The sequence below is a fragment of the Akebia trifoliata genome, chromosome 9 (assembly GCF_017979445.1).
Source record: "Akebia trifoliata isolate Shusen 1 chromosome 9, ASM1797944v1, whole genome shotgun sequence".
NCBI lineage: Eukaryota > Viridiplantae > Streptophyta > Magnoliopsida > Ranunculales > Lardizabalaceae > Akebia > Akebia trifoliata.
Genome location: NC_141383.1, coordinates 4185954 through 4211856, shown reverse-complemented (window position 1 = coordinate 4211856; position 25903 = coordinate 4185954). Strand labels below are relative to the sequence as shown.

General features: G+C 34.9%; 1 protein-coding gene and 1 long non-coding RNA gene across 6 annotated transcripts; one reads left to right on the top strand and one right to left on the bottom strand.

Moving 5' to 3' along the window:
* The first annotated feature begins 1729 nt into the window (after window positions 1-1729).
* On the top strand, window positions 1730-9573 carry LOC147394134 (putative disease resistance protein At4g27220). The gene is made up of 2 exons (XM_086454781.1): window positions 1730-5019; window positions 8765-9573. Exons 1-2 carry the CDS (start codon window positions 1774-1776, stop codon window positions 8813-8815), a joined length of 3297 nt encoding a protein of 1098 aa, XP_086310907.1. The 5' UTR covers window positions 1730-1773; the 3' UTR covers window positions 8816-9573.
* A 3819-nt stretch (window positions 9574-13392) lies between these two features.
* On the bottom strand, window positions 13393-24450 carry LOC147394133 (uncharacterized). Of its 5 annotated transcripts, none has more exons than XR_015181606.1 (11): window positions 24304-24450; window positions 22949-23087; window positions 22752-22870; window positions 22539-22671; window positions 17788-17939; window positions 16593-16714; window positions 16325-16455; window positions 15608-15826; window positions 15284-15343; window positions 14545-14686; window positions 13393-13567 (listed from the first exon to the last, which is right to left on the bottom strand). It is a non-coding gene; the product is annotated as an uncharacterized LOC147394133 (long non-coding RNA). The 5 variants fall into 5 exon arrangements; XR_015181607.1 differs by having other exon boundaries at window positions 17859-17939; XR_015181608.1 differs by lacking the exon at window positions 24304-24450 and adding an exon at window positions 23340-23480.
* Between the last annotated feature and the right edge of the window lie 1453 nt (window positions 24451-25903).

Sequence of the window (25903 nt, the reverse complement as noted above, 5' to 3'; positions counted from 1 at the left end):
AATCTATATGCATAAGTTTTCACAATTGTTTTTGAAGAGTTCTCATATTTTGATCACAAGTCAATGGTAATCAAACCTTAGAGTGGGGATCTATGGTATAAAATTATTGCAGATATCTATATAGTAGACGTTGATTTTGATAGATTTTATCAAATAAAATTTAATATTATTAATAATTAAGTTCTGCTTAGTTACCCCCATGTAGACAAAATCCTAGCTTCGCCCTGAATGAAAATGCTAAACTCACTTCCTACAACACTATGTTGAACGTTGTGTTGATGTGATGGTGTCTACATAACCATAATTGCTTTTCCTTGAGATGTGATGGAGCATATATGGTTGAGCGCACACCACCACATCAACTCCAATGTTGTAGGAAGTTAGTGTAACATGACTCACTCTCAATTTATGGAGTTTAGACTACTTGACGAGTTACGAGTCAACTTGGATTAATAAAATAAATATCTATTAAATTTATTAACTATTTTAAAAGACTAATGATATTCTGATGCCTTCATCACAGAACCATAGATCATTTGTCCCGGGATATGTAGAATCATAAATATTTTCTTATGTATCCCGAGACAATTTATCTAATGATTCTATGATGGGGCGTATGTTAGAGGGGGGCGTCAGATTATCATGACTTATCTTAAAATATTTTAAGCTTAAAAATATATATTATTGAATCATTATACACTGCCTTCGTTGGACACTACATTGATTTGGCAATGCAAAGATAAACATATATTTATTTTCTCGAGATACTAGTGAGAAAATCAACGATACTCTATACACTACTACATTAGTACAGTGTTGATCACAATGTCGAATGCCGGTAGTCAAGCATTTTCCTATAGAATAATGATGAATGCACATAGTAAATCATATGCAGTCTCTATGCAACGGATGTGGCAAGGGCACAGAACCGCACATTTCTTCCTTGTGTATGCCGAAAAATAAGATCTATGATTTTGTGTCTTTGCTACGTCAACCACATATGATTTACTGCATGTATTCATCACGACTCTTTCCTATATTATTTTCTGTTTTTCCATACCATCATGAAGTATTATGCCTGGGCTTTAGCTCTGAAAATTTTTAAGTGAACTCCATCGGCTTTTTGAGTCTAACTGGAGAGTTGGCTCAACAAGTTTAAAAAACGAGTCAACTTAAACTTCAGTACAATGAGTCGAGTGGACGGGTTTTAAATGTTCACTTTTATTCTCTTGTAAGTTGTAATAAAAATAAGAATAATGATTTTCCTTGGGATGCACAATTGCACATTTTTATGGGGATGTGTAGTTTATATCCCAAGGGAAAAATCTATGGATCTTGGACTTGCCACGTCAGCCGAGTTATGGGGAGTCTGTCATAATTGAGTTAGAAAATCACGACTCTAAAAGTAGAGTATAAAACAAAGTGCTTTGAACTTTGAGTCGTGATTTCAGGCCTCGTAAACTTTCACCTGTATACTGCTGACGTGGCAAAGTATGAAATCATAGATATTTGTTTTTGGGATACTATGAAAATGATCACCGGTTCTATGCCCTTGCAACGTTATCCAAGTACAGACCGAGTGAAAATGTTCGAGTCATAAAATCATTAGCGTTTGAACTTTGATGTGGTATATGATGCTTTCCTTTTTCTTTTTCTTTTTCTTTTTTTTTTTCCTTTTCTTTTTTTCTTTGAATGGCAGTCTTTGATGCTCTCCGTTTACCTGAAACACACACATACTCTCTCTCTCTCTCTCTCTCATCTCAAGGAACAACAATGGAAGTCTTGAATCTCTTTTCTGCACTTGTTACAGAAGTTGTCAAGCGTTGGATTGGTCCTATTGGGCATCATATCGGTTACATTGTTCATTACAAGAGAAATACTAGAAACCTTAACCAAGAAGTTGAAGAATTAGAAAGGATGAGGAACGACGTAGGACTTCTGGTGGAAGCAGCTCGGCGAAGAGGAGATATGATCAAACAAGTTGTTGAAGGGTGGCTAGCAAATGTGGACAACATCCGTGATGACGCAGCGAGGTTGAATGGTGAAGTTGAACAGATCAATAATAGCTGGTTCAAAGGGTGGTGTTGTTCTCGTTATGATGTTGGTAAAGAAGCAAAAGAGAATATTGGCACAGTGGAGAAGCTCCTCAATGAAGGAAGAAACTTCAGCACTACTATTACTAATGTATCAGTACCTGCACCTCCTCCCAGCATAGAATCTATCCCCAGCAGTAGTAGTACTGGAGATTTTCATGCTTTTGAATCCACAAAATCTGCAACAAAGCAAATCATCGAAGCTTTGAAGGATGAGAACGTCAACATCATCGGGGTATGGGGGATGCCAGGGGTGGGGAAGACCACCTTGATCAAAGAAATTGGGAAGAAAGTCGAAAAAGATAAGCTTTTTGATGAGGTTGTGATTGCAACCGTATCCCAAAACCCAGTCCTGACAAAGATTCAAGGTGAAATCGCAGAGAAATTGGGTATGAAACTTGAAGAAGCTAGTCGAGATGTACGAGCAGGACGTTTATGTGCGAGGCTTAAGAAGCGGGTCCTTGTAATCTTGGATGATGTTTGGGAGAGATTGGAGTTAGCCGACTTGGGAATCTCTTTCGAAGATCATGACCACAATCATTGCAGAGTTTTACTCACCACCAGAAGCAGCGATGTATGTAACCATATGGACGCTCACGAAATTATTGAACTTAAAGTACTATCGAAACAAGATTCATGGAATCTGTTTCGACAGAAGGCGGGTGACGTCGTGGACTCTCCTGATTTGCAAACTTTGGCCACTGAGGTTGCTGCTGAATGTGGAGGTTTGCCGTTAGCAATTGTTACACTTGCAAGGGCATTGCGAGGTAAGAAGCAAAAACTTTTGTGGGATGATGCATTGCAACGACTAAAGAGATCTATTTACCAAGGTATGATGTTACGAGTCTTCGCCTCAGTAAAGTTGAGCTACGATTACTTAGAAAGAGAAGAAACCAAAAAATGCTTCTTATATTGTTGTTTCTTCCCTGAAGACTTTACAATTTCTGGTTCCGATTTGATGCCGTATGTTATGGGAGATGATCTACTTGAAGATGTCTACACTTTGGAGGAAGCAAAGGCTAGATTGGAAACACTATTCGACACGCTTATAGCTTCATGTTTGTTGGTAAAAGTCGGTGATGATGATGATGGATTCGTAGTGATGATGCACGACGTTGTTCGCGATGTAGCCCTATCAATTGCTTCTAAAGAAAGCAATTTTGGATTCATTGTAAAAGCTGGCATGGGACTGACACGGTGGCCACATGGGGAAAATTTGGGGACATGCGTCCGATTGTCATTAATGCTTAACCAAATCATTGATCTCCCTGATCAACCTCCTGAATGCCAACAGCTGTTGACCTTATCATTGTCAGATAATTATTCTCTCGAGAAACTCCCTGATAGTTTTTTCAGTAGAATGACAACTCTTGTGACTCTTGATCTAATGCGTACTGGAATTTTATCATTACCACCATCATTGTCGTACCTCGTGAACCTTCGGGTACTTCTGCTTCAATCTAATCCATTAAAAGATGTATCTCTAGTAGGAAAATTGAAGAAACTTGAAATGCTTAATCTATATCGGACTTCGATACAAAGATTGCCGGAAGAAATGAGGGAATTGACCAATCTAAGGTCGTTGGACTTGTCAGACAATCAGCAACTTAAAAGTATTCCACGAGATGTGCTCTCAAACTTGTCTCGCTTAGAGGAATTGAACATGTATCGAAGCTTTAGTGGGTGGGAGACTATTGAAATGGGAGGTGGAAGTATGGCTAGATTAGCTGAGCTATCATCCTTGAACCGCTTGACTACTTTAAGCTTACGTGTAGACAATCTTATTTGCTTGTCCGAAGACATTCCCACATTTTTTGAAAATTTGAAAGATTTTAGTATAAATGCTCGTGAGGAAACTGATGATGAATGGGATTCAGGGAGCTCTATGAGCCTCACTACTACATTGGAGCCAATATCAAATTGGGTTAAAGTTTTGCTGAAAAGAACGTATATACTTCGTCTATATCGTTGCAAAGGTCTCAAGAATGTCGTAGAACTTGAAGCTTGTGGATTTAACAACTTGAAGTATCTTAAAATTGTAGAATGTTATGAAATGGATTATCTGATGAGTGTTGTGCAAGGGCCTTCAGAGTTTGCATTTAGTGGTTTGGAGAAATTAGTCATTGAAAACGTGGAGTTGGAGGCGATCTGTAATGGACCACTTCCAAATGGATTCCTTGAAAAATTACGATCCCTAAAGATAAAAAAGTGCTGTAAACTAATCCATGTTATCCCTTGTGATTTGCTTTCAAGGCTACAAGATCTGAAAGAACTCCATGTCGAGGACTGCGATGAATTGAAAGAGATATTTCAGTCAGAGGGGCTTGAGGAAGGGCATGCTATGATCCTTCCTAAATTAGGAAGTATGATATTGTATAATCTACCAAAGCTAACGACCATATGGAAAGTCCTTCAGATTCCTACTACTTCAGCCACCAGATTAAGGCAGTCTAATTCTTGTGATGTTTCTACTTCTTTTCCGACACCTCTAATCTACCCAAACCTAACATATCTAGAAATCAGATCGTGTGGCAGCCTAAATTACCTCTTCCCAGTGAAACTAGCTCGAGGTCTCGTGCAACTAGAATGGCTTAGAGTATATGACTGTGATGAGATGGAGGAGATAATTGTAGATGAGGAGGAGGTAGACGAAGAGGAGGACAAGAAGATGCTCCCTCAATTGCGTGTTCTAGCACTAACAAGACTACCAAAGCTTTCGAGTTTCTACAAACGGAGGTTACTTTTTGATTGGCCTTCCTTGCAATATCTGCATGTGATGCGGTGTCAGAATTTGAAGAGACTCCCTTTAGGTCTCCAAAGCGCCCTTGGATTAATTGAGATTTATGGGGAGAATATTGAATGGTTTGAAGGTTTGGAATGGGAAGATGAAAGCATCAAGTCACGCCTACAACCCCTGTTCAAGAAGGTAAACTCTTAATTCCTAGCCATAAATTTGTTTGGCTTTCAATACATTTTAAGTTTAACCACACATATCTCAAGAAATCAGAGAATCCGAATTTAAATATATTCATTTGTTTCTAGAATTATTCCATACACCTGCAGAAATAAAATAAAAAATTTAGTGCAAAATAGTCTTATTTGCGTAAATAAGAAAACACTTTCTTTAAAATTTGGAATGAAATTTTTAAAAAAGAAAATGCCCTTGCCTCATTTTTATAAATATTTTGTTGCACCTCTTGATTTATAAATATTGAAATTTCTTTTGCAGTGACGTGAACAATTTGATTGGCTGTGGGGTTTGAAGTTTTCTCTATAACGAGGTTCGTGGATCGAAAGAATTTTATTTCATTTCTATAAAAATGAGTAGAATTTAGAAATCAAAATTTTGACTCAACTCGGATGTCCATTGAGTTGACTCAATAGTGACCTATACGAGCCAAATAAAAATATATTGGAGTTAAAAATGTTAAAAATATTTTTACTTTCTCTAGAACTACAAAGACTACCAAAGCTTTCGAGTTTCTACATACAGATGTTACGTTTTTTATTGGCCTCCCTTGAAATATCTAATTGTGGTGAAGTATCTGAATTTGAAACGACTCCCTTTAGGTCTCCAAAGCGCTCCCACATTAAGTAAGATTTGTGGGGGAGACTAGTGAATGGTTTGAAGGTTTGGAATGGGAAGATCAAAGCATCAAGTCACGTCTACAACCCCTGTTCCTGCAGCTAAACTCTTAATTCCTAGCCATTAATTTGTTTGCTTAATTTCAACATTCTTAATTTAAAGTTAGTGCATATTGTTCATTCATATATTAAAATCACACATATCTCCATTAGAATTCAAAATTTTGACTCAACTCGGATGTTCATTGAGTTGACTCAATAATGACTCATATGAGCAAAATAAAAATATATTGGAGTTAAAAATGTTAAAAATATTTTTTTTTTAGTATTTTCAATAGAATAAAAATGTTTATATATTGCTTTCCACGAAAATATTATTAATATCTGAATAACTCGGTCAAGTTCTTGACTCGACTCAGTGCAGTTTTTGTTCTATATTTTCAGAAGCAATGATGTTTCATTCATTCTTGTTGCCTACTGGTTCGTTGGGGAGATGACGAACGAACAATTTGGTTGAACAAAGCCGCAAGCTCTAAAAACTACAAGGGAAGTGCCATCTCATTGAATCCGATTCCATGCTCATTGTAAAAGACTATCATGGGAGATGGAGTATTTTATTAGAGGATTGAACAGAGCCCTTTCAAATACTATGTGTACGATGTGGTCCACGTCTGGCGTGAAAGAAATCAGTATGGCCAAACATGCTTCAAGTTCTAATGGTTCTTCTATATCATAATAAATCAAAGCTCTCTAGTATTGCAAAAAAGGACTTTTATGAGAAACTTATTGTCTCTTTCATCATCTCAATTCATGTAACTTTTATTACAATATTTATCTTCATTTAAAAAGAAAACTTTTCTTAGAAATTAGTGCCACTCCCAATTCTCCCTCCCAACACATATCATGTGGATCAATGCATAAAAATGTTCTAAATCTAAATTATTCATATAGTTTATATCAGTCAATGTCCATTATTGTTACAATAGTTTTTATTTAAAGTCTTTGATTTGAGTTTCAACTAATTAAATTAGAAAAATATCCTTCTATAGAATTTATGATTGCAACCTTATGATTGATGAATAGGTGAAAAAACCACTTGAAAGTTTGGTCTCATTCCATTGCCACCCATACCGTTCAAGATAATTTGGTGCCATCCATATTAATTGTAGTTCACACCATTGCCGACCCAGGTTAAGAAGTCCATGGCTCTCCATCCTTGTGCAGAGTATAAAGTCTTGCCTGTAACTGTACAGTCCTAATCCCTAATCCTTTTGTTTGGCTTTCAACACTCTTTAAGTTAAAGTTAGTGCATTGTTCATACATATTAAAATCACATATTATCAAAATTCATTTTATGGGATAGTTTTAGGATTCGAAAACTCAACTTGGATGTCCAATGAGTTGAGTCAAGTCGACAACTCAAGAGCTAACTCATATGAGTCAAATAAAAATTTACTGGAGGTATAAATGTTTAAAATATACCCAACAATGGTACTCCAACCAAACTTGAACGTATCAAAGTGCGGAAACGCACTCCAACGTGGACCCAAGGTAGTAATAAATGAATTAGTGACACGAACATTGTCAATAATAAAATCTCTCTCTACAATAAAAGCCTACTCTCTCTCTCTCTCTCCGACAACTAAACACCTCTAAACCTACTTTGTAGCTCGACTCAATAGTAATAGCCCTACTCCTTGTATAAAAGCAGACTTTGATCATCAATGTGTCTAACCGAGGGTCAAAACTCTTCGAGAGGCTCCTCGTGAGTCCTCTCAACTATGGGTGGATTTACATATTTAATGGATAGGGTGAGCAACAAGAGCTACCTAGTAGGTAAACTAATATCTCAAATAACACTGCCTAAACATGCAATAGTTGATCATTCTAAACTTTTGAAATATCGTGCAAGGTTTGAAGATAAAGAAACAATAAAGTTTTACAAAATAAGCTTGAAAATAAGTAATTAACAGGAGCAATTGAATTGAATAATACCCATCAAAACCAATGTACTATCTCTATCAGAATATAAACACAAACAATGATAGTGTAATTAATAAGATCGTTGAGAATCATAACTTGATACCTCCCAGTTAGGGAAGAAAATGTTACAGTACTTCACCAGTGTGGAACCCCATCATTTGCTCTTAATTTTGTGGCTGGTTGTTGCACATATCACACTTCAGTGGTCATTTATTTGCCTCAGGTTAACCGTTGATTGTGACCATAAGGTACAAGTCCTATCATGATGTGTCAATGTGTTCTACTACTACAAGCGGTTAATAATCATTGATTAGCCATCTTCAACTAAGCCTCTCAGGCAAAACATGCTATTCTCAAAAGACACTTCCACTCGCCCACAAACTACCTTTACATTACATAGTTCATTGGTAAAGATAGAACGAAATCTCTTGGATCTGAGGAGAATGTACTAATAAGAGATGTCACATAAAAATTAGGTGGTTGGGTAAGGAGTTGAGCAGTATTCTCATCTTCTTTTTTCCATGTTATTTTTGTTCACTCCGTCAATGGTTGATCAACTTTTAACAATGCCAAACTGCTTCCCTCAGTTGAGGATAAATGGATTCTTTGCACACAAAAAAGAAAAGGGAAAGATATATGTATTCTTTACTCTGCATGCCTTTTTGTGTTATGCTAGGCTTTCATTGCTTTGACAATCAATTTGGATGAGACTCTCATGCATGAAACACATTGCATTTGTTGATTTCCCAAACTAGCAGATTTGTTTTCGATTGCGCAGAGCTAGGGCTTCTGTAAGAGATATAGGTCTCATGCATGAGACCTGCAATCATTTTCTTCCCTCAATTAGTCTTCTTTGGCCAATCAAAGGTGCTCAGTAATTAGTGCCCATTTTCTTGTTTGGATTTTATTATGTAACCGTTTGTGTTTTACAATAATATATTGGGTCCTATTGGTGGTTCTATGTCCTGAGAGTGCACAATGAAAATCTTAAAAAATGTCGCGTTGCCCCAACATGATGTCCATGTTTATTTCAAGTAGTGCCTTACCTTTTCTTCTTGCGGGTTAGTTTTAATTGAATTACTTTTCCCCTTTTTTGTTGTTAGTTAAACACGTGGTCCAGTAAAAATTTGACGCAAACACAAGCAGTGGGGTGATAAAGTGGAGTCTTTAACCTTTCCGACATCAAGGTGGAAGGCCATTGCCGACTGGCTTGCAGAAACAATATCCTTGCTCTCCAGCATTATCCTTCTTGTCCCTGGTTCGACCATTATCCTTCAAATTGACATTCCGGTACACAAACTATATTGCGAAGTACGAAGTTCTAATTGTTGGTCTCGAACTCGCACCATAAATGAATGACTAAAGCTAGCTCATCATGTCGTTTCACTCAAGCCAACTTTTATTTTGGGGAAGCACATATGCAAACTTGAATGCCACTTGTTATTGTTATAACTCAGTTCTTCGATTCATGAGTTGTCCACATGATGTAAATATTATCGATAGATAATGGGGTATTTGTAATCACTTGCTTTAGTTCTTCATTGTTTGAGTAATGTGATGAATGAGATCAACTATCACAATCACTGGGACAATATTATAATTTTTCCAAGCCGAATAATTTTTGGATGATAATTTGGACATCACCATAGCTGTGATCTAAGCAATGGTAGTAATGTTGAGAGGTGGTGATGAAGACGATGCCATGGATGAAACGTTGTGAAGAAAACGAATTACCACTTAGAATGTGGTATGCTCTAATACCTTTAAGAATTGAAATATAGAGTTGAGTCTCATTCTTTCAATTAGAATGGAAAGATTCTTATGATTTTGTTATATAGTAGTTTACACCATGTTTACTACAGAAGAAAGGAAACAAACAACTAAGAGTCCCTCAAAACAGAAAGAGTTGTTGATTCATATTGGCTATCCCTTACCTTTCTTTATCAATAAATATAGATGGTTATTTAGCAATCTGGTCTCTTTAAAATTATTTCATAAAACTCAACGGTTCACTAACCATTACAAACTGTGATTAGATTTCATAAAACCATCAGTTTGATCCCATTTCTAAACACTTTTTGGGATATTGTTACGAAAATTTACCATACAAGGGATTAGTCGATTAAATCGATGAAATATTTCACAATACCATCATCTTCAACCTTCATTCTTCTACTTCTCAACTCTCCATAAACATTATTTTATGGGAAAATAGCTCATAAAAAGTTGATTTTCTTAACTAATTATATAACATTTTTTTGAGATCGCTGGTTTGTCAAACGTTTCACGTTTCAGGCTTCTTTATATATTTGAATATGAAAAATACCCGTTGCCTACAAAATGTTGGACAGCTCAGCATTTCGCATCGTTACGTTTAAAGCCCCATCAAACCCTTTCTGAAATGTATGAAGCTGCATGTTATGTTGCAACACATTTTCTTGCCACCCAACTTTCTATTCCTAGGGAAGATAATATATTCATGTCAATAAACATGCCCTGTTTATTCTGTTATGCTTTGCAAATAGAGATATTTATGAAAACGTGACCAACTTTTGATGAATTTATGATTCCAGCTCTTTGTTCATTTTAATTACCAAAATGTGAGTGGCACCAATATCGGAGGTTTGAAAGTTACAATTTAGCAACTTTAAAGTGACAATCTTGCCGGTATGAAGTGACTATCTCGTAGGTTTCGCTAATTTTATTGAGTTCGTCACTATAGAAACCAGCGAGATTGTTAGTTTGGGGGGAGGGGGGGGGCAGCTAGTTTGTAACTTTAAACCTGTGATCTCATCACTTGAAACACCTGCGATTTTGCACATTCACATTTTGGTAATTAAAATGAACAGTTAGTCAAAATCATAAAATTTTCAAATTCAACTCATAAAATGGTAATTTACCCGGGCTTGATAGGGCTGGTTCAATATCATCAAATACTAAAATTGGAAACTAGAGAGAAAAGCGTTAATGGTTTTGATACCATGCCCCTGCTTGGTATGCTGCAAATCATTTGCAAACGCAATTAATTTTATTGGTGCTTGGTTACACAATGCAAATGATTTGCATTGCAAAAAAAATGCATAATCATCTAAATTCTTAAGAAATTTCAGCAAATGATTTGCGGCACAAAATGTACCAAAAATCATTTGCAAAATTATTTGATTCCAACCTACGTGTATCGAAATTACTAAAATACTTCTTATCAAGAAAATTAATCAAATTATAAAAATGCCCTGTCATGACATTTACTTGCATATGAAAATTACAAAAATATCTCTCATCAGTGGTATTTTGGAAGTTTATATACATGTTATTGTAACTAATACTAAAGTCATTTTTATAATTTGAACAGTTTTTTTATGATGGGTATTTTTTATTTTTCCAATATATAGGTTACTATATATTTTGATAGGGCATTTTTGCAAATTCATCTTTTGATGTAGCAAGTATTGAGGGTATATTTGTAATTTGAATAATTTCTTTGATGAGGTCGAATAAATCAAAATTGTCTCCACGTTTTATTTTAACAAGAAATCACAACAAAATTTTTTATTGCAAATACCAAACAACCACACAAAAAAAAAGATTTGCAAGAAGTTTTCCAATGGTTACCAAGCATTAGTAAATCTTTCATCGTAAACTATATGCATTGCAAAACATTTGCAGTGATGTGTAGTGTACCAAGCAGGGCTTATAATGCAAACGTGCGAACAAATATTTGTTGTTAACAACATTCTTTGATAAGCTGATGAACCAATGGCATCAAAGCGCAATGAGGGAAGGCATAAAATGTAGGACAATCTAGTGATTTCAATAAACGTTGGGCAATTAAGCATGTCAAGTCGTTTTTCATAGTTTTTTTTTTATATATAAAAATTATGAGTTCTTTTATGATTACTTAAAAAATGAAGAAAAAATGTTGAACTGGCTTCCTACAACATTGCGTTGATGTGGAGTTGTGCAAGGAACCATTAACCCGACTATTGGGTTAGAACTCATTAACCCAAGCTTTACCTGAGATTGAGCTTCTAAAATCGGGTTGAGCTCAGGTTAGCCCAAGGTAGGTAATTTTGGGTGGATTGAGCTCATTAAACAAGTCTAATTCATTTTGATCAACACATAAATTTTATTTTATATCTTAAAAAATAAATACAATATAAAAAAATAAAATCACTAGTAAATACATTTGTACATAACCTCCAAATCCATTAATTTTTATATTATAATTTGTTTTCCTTAATTGAACAAATATATTTAGGAAGGAAAAAATAATATCTTTTTTGAATAAATATATATATATATATATATATATATATATAGCATTGGGTTTGGGTTGAGTCGGCTTGCCCAGAGCCTTAACCCGAATTGAATTTGGGTTGAGATTTCCTAGCCCCAGCTCAAATCATTTTCCATATAACCCAACCCAAGCTCGCCCATCAATAGGGTTGAGCCCGGGTAGAATTCGAGTTAGCTCGCCCAAGTTGCAACCCCAGATCTCTCTCTCTCTCTCTCTCTTTTCTATGCATTCACCATTGAACTCAATGGTTTTAATATAAATGGAATCATGAACTCAAACAACTCCAAACAAATTGTTCAGTTATGACTTCTATTCTTGATTGGTGACTTCGGACTGTGTTGTGGACAAACACGGGGGTCAAGCTCCCTGCTAAGTTCATGGGGGTTGAGTTGTAGGGGCAAAGCCCCTAGGCCAAAATATAATGAACGTTTTCTATTAGAGGTTCTTATCAATTTTACCCTCGGGAGTGACATATATGTATTTTGTTTTTCGTGTTGCACAAGAAAAAAACCAAGCCGCATCATTAAAGACATACAGGAGGTAGAGGAAGATTGTAAGCTTATTTTCAATTAGTTAATATAGTGAAATTCACTACAACATTTTTTATCTACGGCAGCGGATTTTTCCATCGCTACAGGGTACTTTTTCCGTCGGTAAAACCTATTGCGACGAATGAACAGCGGAACCAAGATTCGACGGTGTTGCCTCGGTCACTAAATATAGCAGCGGACAACTTGTTCCGCTGTTGCAGATTATACCTTTAACGGCGGATATTCATGTCCACTGTAATAGGTCAATTTTTTTACAAAATAAAATATAATACATATAGCGGCGGTTATCAATATCCGCTGCAATAGGTCAATTTTTTTCACAAATATAATATAATACATATAGCGGCGGATATTAATACCCACTGCAATAGGTCAATTTAAAAAAAAAATAAAATATAACAATTATAGCGGCGGATATCACTATCCGCTACAATAGATCATTTTAAAAAAAAAAAAAAATAACACATATAGCGGCAGAGATTAATATTCGCTGCAATAGGTTACTTTTTTAAATATATATATATATTACATTTAACCCATGTCATCCAACCTGCATACATTAAAAATAAATATACAATAAACAACACCATATAAAAAAATGTGTGTATCCCGGGGCAAATGATCTACCGCTCTACGATAGGGGGCATAGGTCAGACTGTCAGAGAGGGGATATTTTCCATCATTTTGTCAGGCAGTGGTATCTGTGTCTACATTTTTTGGAATCTTTGGTACTTATGTGTATATTTTCTTAAGGAGTGTTCTAATGCTGGGGTTTCTATTTTGGGAGGTTTTAAATGTTTTAGTAACTCTCATTTATATAATTATAGAACTCTCTTTTATATAGTCATATTTTCGGAGATTATATGCTGGAATGACCCTCATCTTCTCATAAATTTTGATTAGAAGAGAATGATCCAAATTAAATTAAGTACATGTATTTAAGAGAACTACTAAATGTACTCTACCAACAAATAGAAACAAACTAATATCAAGAACACACCTTTCTCAAGCTTCAGCAATAGCCCTTACAACAACAACTTGTTCTGCTCTTCGATGTGCTTCGAATATATATAACAAAAAAGAAATTAAACTCACGTTACTCAGAAGTCAAAAATAAAATAATATATTAAAACTGAAGCAATTAACATGGTTTTGCACTCAATCATTGAGAAAACCAATACTAGATGGAATTATCATATTTGAAAGTTGAATTTGATGTTGATTCCAATTAGTTATATTTTTAGACCTCTGTAGGCCTAAAAAGCTGTAATTAGCTGAAGTTGGTTTTTCGATTTTTCAGCATTAGTAGTCAATTTCTTAGAATTAATCCTGCCCATCATGAAGTAAATGCTTAAATTTGAAAGGGGTCACAATCTATGTTCAGCCATGCTTTTCTTAACCTATACCTTATGACATATTTGCAAAAAGCTTTTGAAGCCATTATAAGATATCATATGTTGTAGGGTGCTATATGGAAAAGTGTTCATTGAGAAGAAGTAGATTGCCTAAGTTAGTGGAGAGGACCCAAAGCCTGACAAACTTTCTCCTAAGTGTAGCCTACACCTGTAGCCCATGCAGTGTCATTGTGTTCCTTGTGTTGCTCTCTCTGCCTTGTGATTTTGCTTACTTGTCAGAGTTTCACCTCATTTGGTGTGCATTGTTAGCTTTGTATTTTCTTAGGTTGACTCTAAACAAAACAGTTGTGAGCCTCCTTTAGTTCAATCCAAATCCAATGTTATGTCATATGACTCCAAAATAAAAATGCTAAATAGTGGACCCCCAGAAATGTGTTGGCATCAAACAATAGTAGAACTAGAGTTCCAACCCCAGACTAGACCCCATATATTTTATCTTTTTCCAACAAATACAATCCAAATCATGATGATCTCTATATAATTCAGTAGTTATTTTATGCCAATCAAACAGATATGTAAACTACCAAAGGGGAATATGGAGACACGGATTTTAAGACTATCAGGCAGTCAATGTTTGATCAAGTATGCTTAATGATAAAGGGGAAAAAAATCCAACTTACAGAGGCAAGTTCTTCAATCATTCAAACAGTTGAACCCATATCCTTGAAGAATACATTCAAACAGTTGAATGTAATGGGCCACCATATTCTATTGTTCCAACTTATAGAAGCAAGTTCTTCGATCATTCCCGCTTGCATTAACCTGCACTTGAATAAACTTTCATCAGCAAAACAAAATACAAGCAGAAAAAAAATATGTATAATGGGCCACCATATTCCCAATCTTTTATTGCCTTGACACTATCCAAGGCACATCACTTGGATCACCAATAAGTCCAAATCATGAAAAATGCAACATCCAACATTTAGAACAGGAACTCATAGAAAAGAACAGGAAGAAGGGACAGCCACTTGGCTTTCCTGCATCAATTCTCTGTGCATCTTCACTAAACCTTTAAAAATGTCCCAATACCATCCATCTGTTTTAATCTTGTGAGATATAGGCTATGTTACTTTGAATTTGTAGAACTAATTCTTAACATATCAAGGAATATCAGTAGAAGCTCAAGAAACTGTCCCGAGAGAATTTCACTACAAACAGCTTTGACAGGCCTTATTAACTGAAAAGTTGGATTCAAAATGTGGTAATCAACATACACAAATGTATAAGCCAAAGAAAGATGAAAAATGTTAATTAATGGTGAATACGAATTGAATCATAGGACAAAAATTGAGCTCACTATAGGTTCTTTTAATAAAGCTATCATTAGAAATGAGAACTAATATTATCAGAACTAACCAATTCATAAAGAAACAAGAGCTGAATAGTGATGCCCCCACCTAATTTTGTAGCTAGAATCTGCAAGTTCTCAACAATATAAACAATAGGAAATATTGTATATAAACAGAGGTAATGTATCAATCAAAATATATTTATATTATAACATTAAAATCTGCAGAATATCTGGCTCTTTTCAGTATTTAACATACAACTAAAGGAAGATTTAACAACAGTAATCTTCTACATACAAAATAAATCAACAAGACTTTTTAACATATCCACGTTGAGGAAATAAAAAGCCCAAACAGTTTACATTTGAACCAAACATCAGACAAGACGTACCTTTTGTGCTCCTTTGGGAGTATGATTTACATTCAAACCAAACACAAGCTTTCCCTGCTGAATGTTGAATACCACCATCAGATGCCTCCGGTTGCTTGCCTTTGGCTCCCGGGGAAGAAATTGGTGGAGGTTGATGCTTCAAAGGCTTACCATCCAAGCATTTCCCCATACCCATAAATGGGCTGAATTTTGGTTCCACCTTAGCTGGAGCCTCTTCAACTGCAAAAGTAGCTATTATGATTGGTTTGTCTCTCAAAAGATAATCCAAAGGCATTTCCATCCATATCCTTCCATCTAAAGACAAAATTGCTTAAACAAATTCCCCTAAAATCAGAATTCAAAATCTCTACACTCATGCTTAAAAACTAAGTGTTCCATCCAAACCCACACTACCTAGGATATCAGGGTGGTGTTGGATGGGGGAGGGTAATTAAGATTTATAGATTAGTTTTGCACTTTTTGTTGCTCTCCAATTTTAACCGAGGATGAGAAACTCTATGCTCATTTGCTTTCCACCAAAAACATTTCTTGAAAAGGTGGGCAAGCCTATGCATATACTTACATGGCTTTTAAAATTTAAAGTTCAACTTATGCTGCTTTCCAATTTTAACTGAGAATGAAAAACTCTATGCAACCATAAACATCGATTGACAAGGTGGGCAAGTCAATACCTATCCCCTATCTACTGAAACCTTATCAAAAGAAACATATACTTACATGGATTTTGGGTTGGAAATATCTAAGAAGTCCTTTGTGTGGGGCTGCAGTATCACATATGTTCCCTTTGGGAGAGTCACGTTTTTAACTCGCACAGTGTCTCCCTCTTATAAGAGCATGTTTTCCATCATCTATATACAGCACAATTGAAATATTAAAAAAAATATATATATGTTAGTTTCACTAACCCCTTGCATAATCAAGGTGAGCACTCAAACAACACAATATGGATGCAGGTAGAGATTTGCACAAACTGAATGATGCCTACCTAGTATGGCATGTAGATCATTCCTTCTTCAGCAACGAACTCCAGCACACCACAATGTGAAACCCGCTCAGCGGCAGCATTGCGAAGATCAAACAGCATTGGATAATCAATATGAAGAGATGCTGCAAGATGAAATTTTAGTAATAAAAATCTGCATTACGAAGTCATGTTGAATCAAAAGTTGTAGATTCTATTAAAAAATAGTGAATATCATCAGACCTCTAGATTTGCAGTGTAGCCTGTTTGAATGTAGAATCAAAATGATCAATTTTTTTTTTAAGTTGTCATAATCTGACTTACCCATGTGGCATATTCAATCTAGATATCCCATTTTTATAGAGCAATCATCAATTTAATGGATTAGATCACTGTTAAGTTTTGGGAGCTCAAAATTCCTACCATGGGTCTTCCAAATCTCCACAAACCACAACACCCCCATACTTTTTATTAGAGACCTTGGTTGTAGATGGGGTTCTTAATATGATCTTTATATTTTTGCCCTATTCTTAACTCCCTATTTATACATGGTGATATCTCCAATAGTTTTTACGATGAACAAAATCTTAGGAGACCAACAATTTTGAGTCTTTATAGCAGTCCCCCTGACATCGAAGAACACACATTTCATCGCTTCCAACGGGTTGACCACTCTTAGGATTTGGGGTGGAGTATGAAATTCTATTTCTTGGTGATTGTTTTTGCACATATTGAAAAATTGCTTGCCCCAAAAGAATATCAAGTCTAAAATGCTAATGATATCATCTTGCAAGAATTGTTCCTTCCCTTCAAAAGGGCATCCATTCCTTGTTTCCATAAAACCCAACAAATGGCATAAGTTTCAAAAGAAACATCCCATTCAAAAAAGACGTAACTTGCTAGCATAGGAGAAGGTTCAACACAGAACATGATGACATGAAGAAATATTGAACAATGAGAGAAAATCAGACCACACTGAGAAAGCAAAATCACAATGCACTAACAAGTGAAAAATCCAAAATGATTAAATCCCTCAACTTATGGTGATACATTGTAAGGACTTTTTTTCGTATCCACTATCTACAAAAAGAAAGAAACTTTTGTGAGGATCAATTGATACTACACCACCACTACGTGAAAAAAGGGATAAATTTGATGCCAAGGTCCATCAAATTTAGCCCTTTTTCATGTAGAATTTAAAAGAGTTGGGTGAATTTACCCCTTTTTTCACGTAGTACAGAGGCTGGGAAGGAAGCCTCCGAGACATTGATAAGGGGAGAGTAGAAAGACCTCACTGAGAAAATACAATCTTTATTGCCTTCCCACACATCCTTCGATCTTCCACCCGGGTTTGGACATTTAACTATTAAACTGTACCCACAAACACTTCAGATTTAGATAATAAAGTTTGCATCATACACGCAATGGACTTATAAAAATTTATGAAAAGAAAATCTTAAATTGAATCCCACTTGATCAGTTGACTCAACAACAAAAAAACCTCCTAATCGTCAATCAAATACATCATAGGTAACCCATAAAATTAATACACCAAAAGGTTATAATACTAAGGTATTGGTGTGATACACCATAATAATAGACTGACTGATTGGTTGATCTCAAGACTTATGTATTTCTAGGTAATATGCAAAATGCCAACCTTACCAATTAAGAGGGGTTGCAGCAAAACCAGAAAATGAGGAAATGATTTTTTTTCCCCCATTGAGGTTGCCAACAGAATGGAAGGTTGAAGTCCAGCCTTCAATTATATTTGATAACCCAATGATATGGATTGCAGCATGGATTAGATATAACCATGTTGATGTATTCAATCAGGAACTCAATTGGATCACAAAGGGCAATCAAATGTGTGTTCAAGTAATTACACTTTCAAAGCAATATAACAATTACCCGGGTAGTATTCTACAGAATTTAAATATTTCTTATATGTTCACGAGTGTTACTTACACTCGATTTAAGAAAACAAATAATGGCTGCATGCATTTAATTCATGTTTATTAGATAAAATAACTTTACACCAGTTCTCTTATAACCATAAGATATGTTGGGAAAAAGACTAAATAACCAACTAGAAGCATATATCAACAATGTGAGTAGCTAAGATCCAATTGGAAAAACAAGAACTATGAACCTATTCACGCCTTTACACTTCGGGCAATCTATATCTAAAGAAAGATGAAACTTTAACTTGAAAAATTACAGATAAAAATAGTTCCACAAAATAAACAAAGTTTGAAATCTATAAAAAGAACTTTTAGAAAATTTGAAAATTTGATTGTGTAGATATGAATCATCTCTACAGAAACATAATGATTCCACCACGTAATTGTGATATCCTCATGATACAAGAAGAATGACATGTCAGAACATCATCAAATTTATAAACATCCCAACAATGAACAGTTCCATTAACAACTGAGTCAGGAAATAAAACATGACACTAAATGTAATAAGAGATTGGGAGAGCAGGAAGAGCACAATGATCCAAACCTTACAAAAAAGTTTGCAATGTAGTCCTTATATAATAGCAAAAGCATAGACAGACATCAGATCAGGCATTTCAGCTCTACCAACCAGAATACTGTAAAAAGTCCTACAATATCTTGCGTTGTTGTCACAGAGAAATTTAAAGTCGCCCATTCTGTACTGTGATCCAAACAAATAATATCAACAAAAGATAATATTTCATCAACATTTTCATAGTCGTATTTGTTTGACTGCCAACCAATTAGAGACACAATGTCTATTATATAGATTTCAGAACTATGACTCATTGTAAAACCTTCTTAAACTTTGAATCAAGAACAACATGATCTATTCCATTAAACCTTGAAACCAAACAAAATCAAAATTAGCAAAAGAAATCCAAATAAGAAATCGATAGAATTCTAGGGTTTGAAATTTGGGTCGTATTGGGTGGTTGATTCCATGGATGTTGAAGGGTCGGATATAAATCGATGGGTTGCAGAGAATGAGAAGGAGAGAGAGAGAGAGAGAGAGAGAGCTTACCAGATTTTGCAATCCAACTTGTCGAAGTGATCTCACAATCACAAGCACCAACAGATGAGAGAACGAGAGAGAGTGACAGACGGATTGTATTTTCCGTCTAAAATGAGAGGGAAGAGGGAAAACGTCTGAAAATGAGAGGGAGGAGGGAAATTCGCGCGGTCTTTCGTCTAGAAACAGATGCAGAGAAAGCGTTTTAAATGTTCCCTGTAGCAGCGGATACATTTATCCGCTACAACAAAGTACCCTACAGCAGCCGAAATAGAAATCCGTTGCTATACATCCACGTAATAGTTAGAAAAATTGACTTTGTAGCTGCGGAAAATATATTCCACTGCTATATTAAATTTAAAATTACTGCAGAATATATTATCCGCTGCAGAAATACTACTAAACGGAATTTTGTATATAAATAAATTAATTTTTTAGTAACGAAAATATTAATCCACGGCTATATTCAATTTTTTTTAAAAAAAATTTGACAAAAAAAAAAGAACTCACTGAACAGATCTATTTATATATTAAAAAAAAAAATTATTTTTAGTGACGGATATTATAATCCGTTGCTATATTCAATTAAAAAATTGACAAAATTTTTTATATTAAAAATTTTTGATTTTTTAGTGGCGGAAATATTAATCCACGGCTATATTCAATTTTAAAAAAAATTTGACAAAAGAGAAGAACTCACTGAACAGAACTATTTATATATAAAAAAAAAAATTTTTAATTTTAGTGGCGGATATTATAATCCGCTGCTATATTCAATTAAAAAAAATTATATTAAAAAATTTTGATTTTTTAGTGGCGACAATATTAATCCGCGGCTATATTCAATTCAAAACCAAAGAGAAGAACTCACTGAATAGAACTATTTATATATAATTAAAAAAAAATTGATTTTTAGTGGCGGATATAATAATCCGCTACTATATTCAATTAAAAAAAATTATATTAAAATTTGTTTATTTTTAGTGGCAGATATATTCATCCGCTACTATATTCAATTTTTTAAAAAAATGTGATAAAGATAACTCACTGAACATGACTTTTTATATTAAAAAAAATCGAATTTTCGTGGCGGATATACTAATCCGCAGTTATATTCAATAAAAACAAATTGATAAATAGAATTTCCTAGACAGAAATTTTTTATATTAAAATTATTATTTTTATTTTTGGTAGCGGATATATTAATCCTCTGCTATAGTCAAATAAAAAAAAATTGATAAAAGATAAGAATTGCACAGAACTTTTATTTAAAAAATGATTGTTTTTTTAGTGGCGGATTAATATATCCGCTACTGTATTCACTAAATAAGCAAGCGTGGATATGTTAGGTCCCTATAGCGGCAGATATAATTATCCGCTGCAAAAAATGTATATATAGCGTCGGATAAAAGTATCCGCTGTTATAAACCGCCGCTGAACATCAAAAATGTTGTAGTAAACTCCCACTTTCGCCCATGGACGTAAATCAATTCTAACGGACCGCATATATCTTGTGTCTTGTGTGATTGTTTTTTGTGTTCTTGTTGATTTTATACTTCAATCAATGCTTTGCTCTAACACAAACAAAATGAACTGATGTGTTAAATGAACAAGAAGAGAAAATAAGCTAGAAAAGAAAACTACCGATCAATAAACTTTTTTAAATACCTATGTCGACATGTAATAGGTCATGTCAGATGGTTCCTATCGACACAATTAAAGCTTGAAACCTTTCAATGTTAATCGGGCCCATCCGACATGGCTTAAGCCATGTTAACACTAGTCTATCGACTTGGAATGGAGAAAATTTTCAAACTTCTTTTAATTGATAGGAAGAAGGAAGAAGGAAAATTTATCTCAAATGGAATCCTATACTTCTAACTTTTTATCATTACAATAAACAATAAAAGGTGAAAAGACAACGGGTAGATTGATTTGGTAGGTGCAATTAATAGTGTAGGTGAATTTATTAAAGTGTGATAATTATTTAAGGTGCACTTACATCAAATGGTAGGTGCAAATAGATCTACCCATATCATAATGATATCCACAAATTTTGTCTGGAATGAACCTTAGCCTCTTCTTTGTTTAGGGGATTTTGACACATGGATTAAGTCATGCTTCTTTGGCTTACTCCTTAACTAAAGTCTTTTATGAAAGACTAACATGAAATGACATGACCCTCATCTTCAGCTTTCTATCTATAAAGCCTTTGTTTTTCAGACTCTCCCTCCTTTAGGCTAATTTTTTTTAACCTTTTATTAACTACTCTTCAACTTCTTGCCAAAAACATTCAATTTTTCTTCCTAGATGTTGATGATGATGGGTTTCTAGCTAAAGGTTGAAGAAGGTATTTAGGTTATTTTATTAGTCTTCATAGAAGATTGTTGTCAAGGATTATATCATCAATTTGAGAACAGAAGGATATTTCAAAAATTGAATCAAAACCTGGGGAGTATTTCTAAATTATCCTATTTCTTTACTTTATTTCACACAAGAAGTCCCTCTAAACACATAAAACTGAACCCAAAAGATAAGGTGAGATGGAAAAAAGAGTGATTCTCTAAGATGAGCTACTCATTGAGCTTCCCATCTGTCAGGGCCTTGCCCTCTCTCCTCCTCTTCCCTTCAATAAACAAAAGCTCATCTCCTCCATTTCTTCTAAAGCCACACCAAAACCCAATCACCAATCTAAAAAGGTTTGTATTTCTATCATCTCTATACTTTTTACACCTAAACTATAAAAAATAATCACAAAAACTCACAACCCATTATTGTGTACAAAACCAGTTATATAGTCACATCGATGGAATGCCAAAAAACTACTTGTGATACCCCAAGAATTGTGGTTTAGCAATTCAAATCGGAGCTTTTTTGGCCAGTGTAAGATTCTTAATCTGAACTTTGTTTTAATTTTGTTGTTGAGATGAAGAAGTTTATGATGATACTAACCTTGACTCGGGCTGAAGTTGCAGGGAAGGTAGCTTGCATTAACAACTCAAGAGCCGACGGTGGCACTAGACGCTCACCCTTTCTGACAATGCCATTCAATAAAATAGTCCGAGCTTTCGGGGCAGACAAAATTCTGCAACAATAACACAATAAACTTTCAGATCTTAACAACAAAATTTTGAACAAGGCTAGATATAATTTGTTCATGCTAACCTCTCCAACAATTGCAAAATCAAGTCCCTCGACTGCGGATTACAAGATTTGCCACTGATTATAGGTAAGAGGTTGCGTACCCACGAATACATCCCTACAACCAGATCTCCTTGACAGGCCTACACATGCCAAATAATTCAACATCTGACATAAATAAATAAAAAAATCATTTTTTGCACCAAATTAAGTACTCTTACCTGAGCAATCACCCATATGATGATTGGAAGTTTATCTAGCCCTTGATATTTCGGATTTTCCCCCCAATGTTGGCAATATGCTGATTAACACATCAGGTTTCCCTTGCAATGTCATTGCTAAAACCACAAATATTGCAACCTGTAGAACCAATAGAATATCATTTATACATTTACCTAAAAATATGTAACTTTTGAGAAGCAAAGCAAAAGAACATGACAAGTATAGTTTCTAAATAAAGATGCCTTATGAAAAATTAAGCCCTTCAAGTGAAAATCATCAAAGGAGCCAATGAATACTTCTCATGGCTCTCTTTGGCATAGATAGGGATTAAGAAACATCTTGCAAATACCATAAACAAATTTCAAGGGAAGTGAGTAGTGTGAGAATCACCAATTGTGAATGGGAGAATTCCGTGTATATCACAAGCCTAAAGAATTCATTCTACAATAGCAGTTTGGTAAGTGATAAACCATATCTACAAAACTCACAAAAAGAAAAAAAGATAAAAATGGTCCCTCAATCAATCAAGAACCTTAAAGGCATGTTGGGAAACTCCAAAAACCAGGCTAGTGGAGGTCAAGTAATCCAAATCAATAGTTGTGTCTAGTGGACCCTTCTGACTTCTGAGCGACAATTAGGTGCTTCTAGTGTAAGCTACAAACTTGTCTTGGAGCTCCACCAGCCCTCACAAAATAATCTCAAACTTGAGGATTCCCCTCAAACTTTCCAAACCGATTAAAATGCTCATTAGACTCCAGCTGGACCTACTTCGATTAACATTTAAGGACAACTCATCAGCTGTGGACCACTTCCACACTATATCCAAATGCATACCAAGGCGTCTAATGTGGATATTTAAGACTCACACCAAGAAAGCTTGATGAATCCATAGTTTTTCACTCCAACTTACTTGCTTAAGGAATTAAAATCTTTCATTCAGGTTTTTCCTTTTTTGATAAATAACTTGGGAGACCCACTCCCTTTGTATGTTGTATTTAACAGTCAGCACCAGTCTTTTTATAGTTCTATACATGTCTACTTTTTTATCCTTGAAAACTAAAACCTATTTTCAGTTAACCTTTGAATTAGATTAGGGAACCTCTCATTCCTTTATAACATATCTACTACTACAAAGTTCTCAAGAATCTCAACAGAAAGATCAATATGAACCTACACAGGTATCATTCAGAATCAGTAATTTCAGAAAAAAAAAATGTACAGTACCTCCTCCTTGATCATGCTATGCTTAATGAAGTAAATAAAATAATGATGTCGGGGATATGAGCATCATAGCCAGCACTAATATAAATACTAATTGGACATTAATAATGCAACACATACAACTGCAATTTACCTGGGCCTTTGATGGTGCCTGTTGAGCCACCTTTTTGGAGCCCTTAACAGGGCCTTGTTGATTAGCTAGGTCAGCAAGGATGCCGTCCAATGACCATAAAGCAAAGGAACCAAGTGCCTCAGGAGATCTTTGCTAATCCAAACAACTGACGTCTTATAAATAGCCTCAGAAACATAGCACAGGGGTATCTGTTAAGTCCAAAGAAACTATTAAGCTCCTAAACAATTAAAAAAAATACTTTGAGAATTATAAAATTAGTTCCCTCCATGGTATTGCTAAAACATACAAAATCAAAGTATCTTGGTGCTTTCTCCTGAGCAGATCCAGAAGTAGATTGATTAGATAACAGTTCTGGGAAATCATTAATTCATCTGGTATCTACAATATATAATTTATTTTTACAGAAGGTAGAGGAAGATTGTAACTTTGTTCTTTAACTGGTTAATACAGTGAAATTGCCACTTTCGCCGATGGGCGTAGGTCAATTCTGACGAACCGCATATATCTTATGTCTTGTGTGATTGTTTTTTGTGTACTTATTGATTTTATACTTCAATCTTTGATTTTGCTCTAACACAAACTAAATGAACTGATGAGTTAAATGAACAAGAAGAAAAAATAAGCTAGAAAAGAAAATGATCGATCAATAAACTCTTTTGAATACCTATGTCGACATGTAATATGCCATGTCAGATGGTCCCTATCGACAAAATTAAAGCTTGAAACCTTTCTGTGTTAATAGGTGTTACAGAGAAATAGCTAACAAAGTAGGAAAGTAGTTAGTAGAGGAAAGACACCAAAAAATTCTATATTTATTCATTAAGAAAATGGCCTTTTTATAGGCAAGTGCATCAACAGATAACAACACAAAAATAGGAACCACTATGCACTAAACTAAAGACTTGGTAAACTAACAAACCACTAAATAGACTTGCTGAAAACTAGTTCAGCAGTACCCCATTATTAACAACTCCTAAAGACTAGGACAAAACAAAGACTTTTTCTCAACAAACCCTCCCTTAAACTGATATTCTCAACATTCAGTTTAAAGCTATGTAGAACCCTCCCTCAAATTGAATCTTCCAGATTGGAAACTCCAAGTAACTTCCTCAACTTCAGAAAGGCAGCCAATTTGAGGGGTTTAGTAAAAACATCAGCAACTTGGTCCTCACTTCGACAATACACAAGATCAATAATTTCATCCTTTGTGAGATCACGCAAGAAGTGATACCTCATATCTATGTGTTTGCATCTTCCATGAAGAACAGGGTTCTTTGAGAGCTTAATTGCTCAAGTGAAGATGACAACAAACCGGATGTTCCCTTTGTATCTCCATCACACCACGCATTCATGTCTCGCTGCAAAACTAAAAAATACAGCATGGTTATGGCACTTTCGCTATGGCCATATCAATTTTAATGGATTGAAAACCTTGCAGCAGAAAAAGATGGTGGTAGGGCTTCCAGAATTTGAGTCTCCTTTAGAGATCTGCGAAGAATGTGTTGTTAGCAAACAACATCGAGATGCTTTTCCAAAAGGAAAGTCTTGGAAGGCTAAGAAGATGCTAGAACTAGTACATTCTGACTTGTGTGGGCCAATT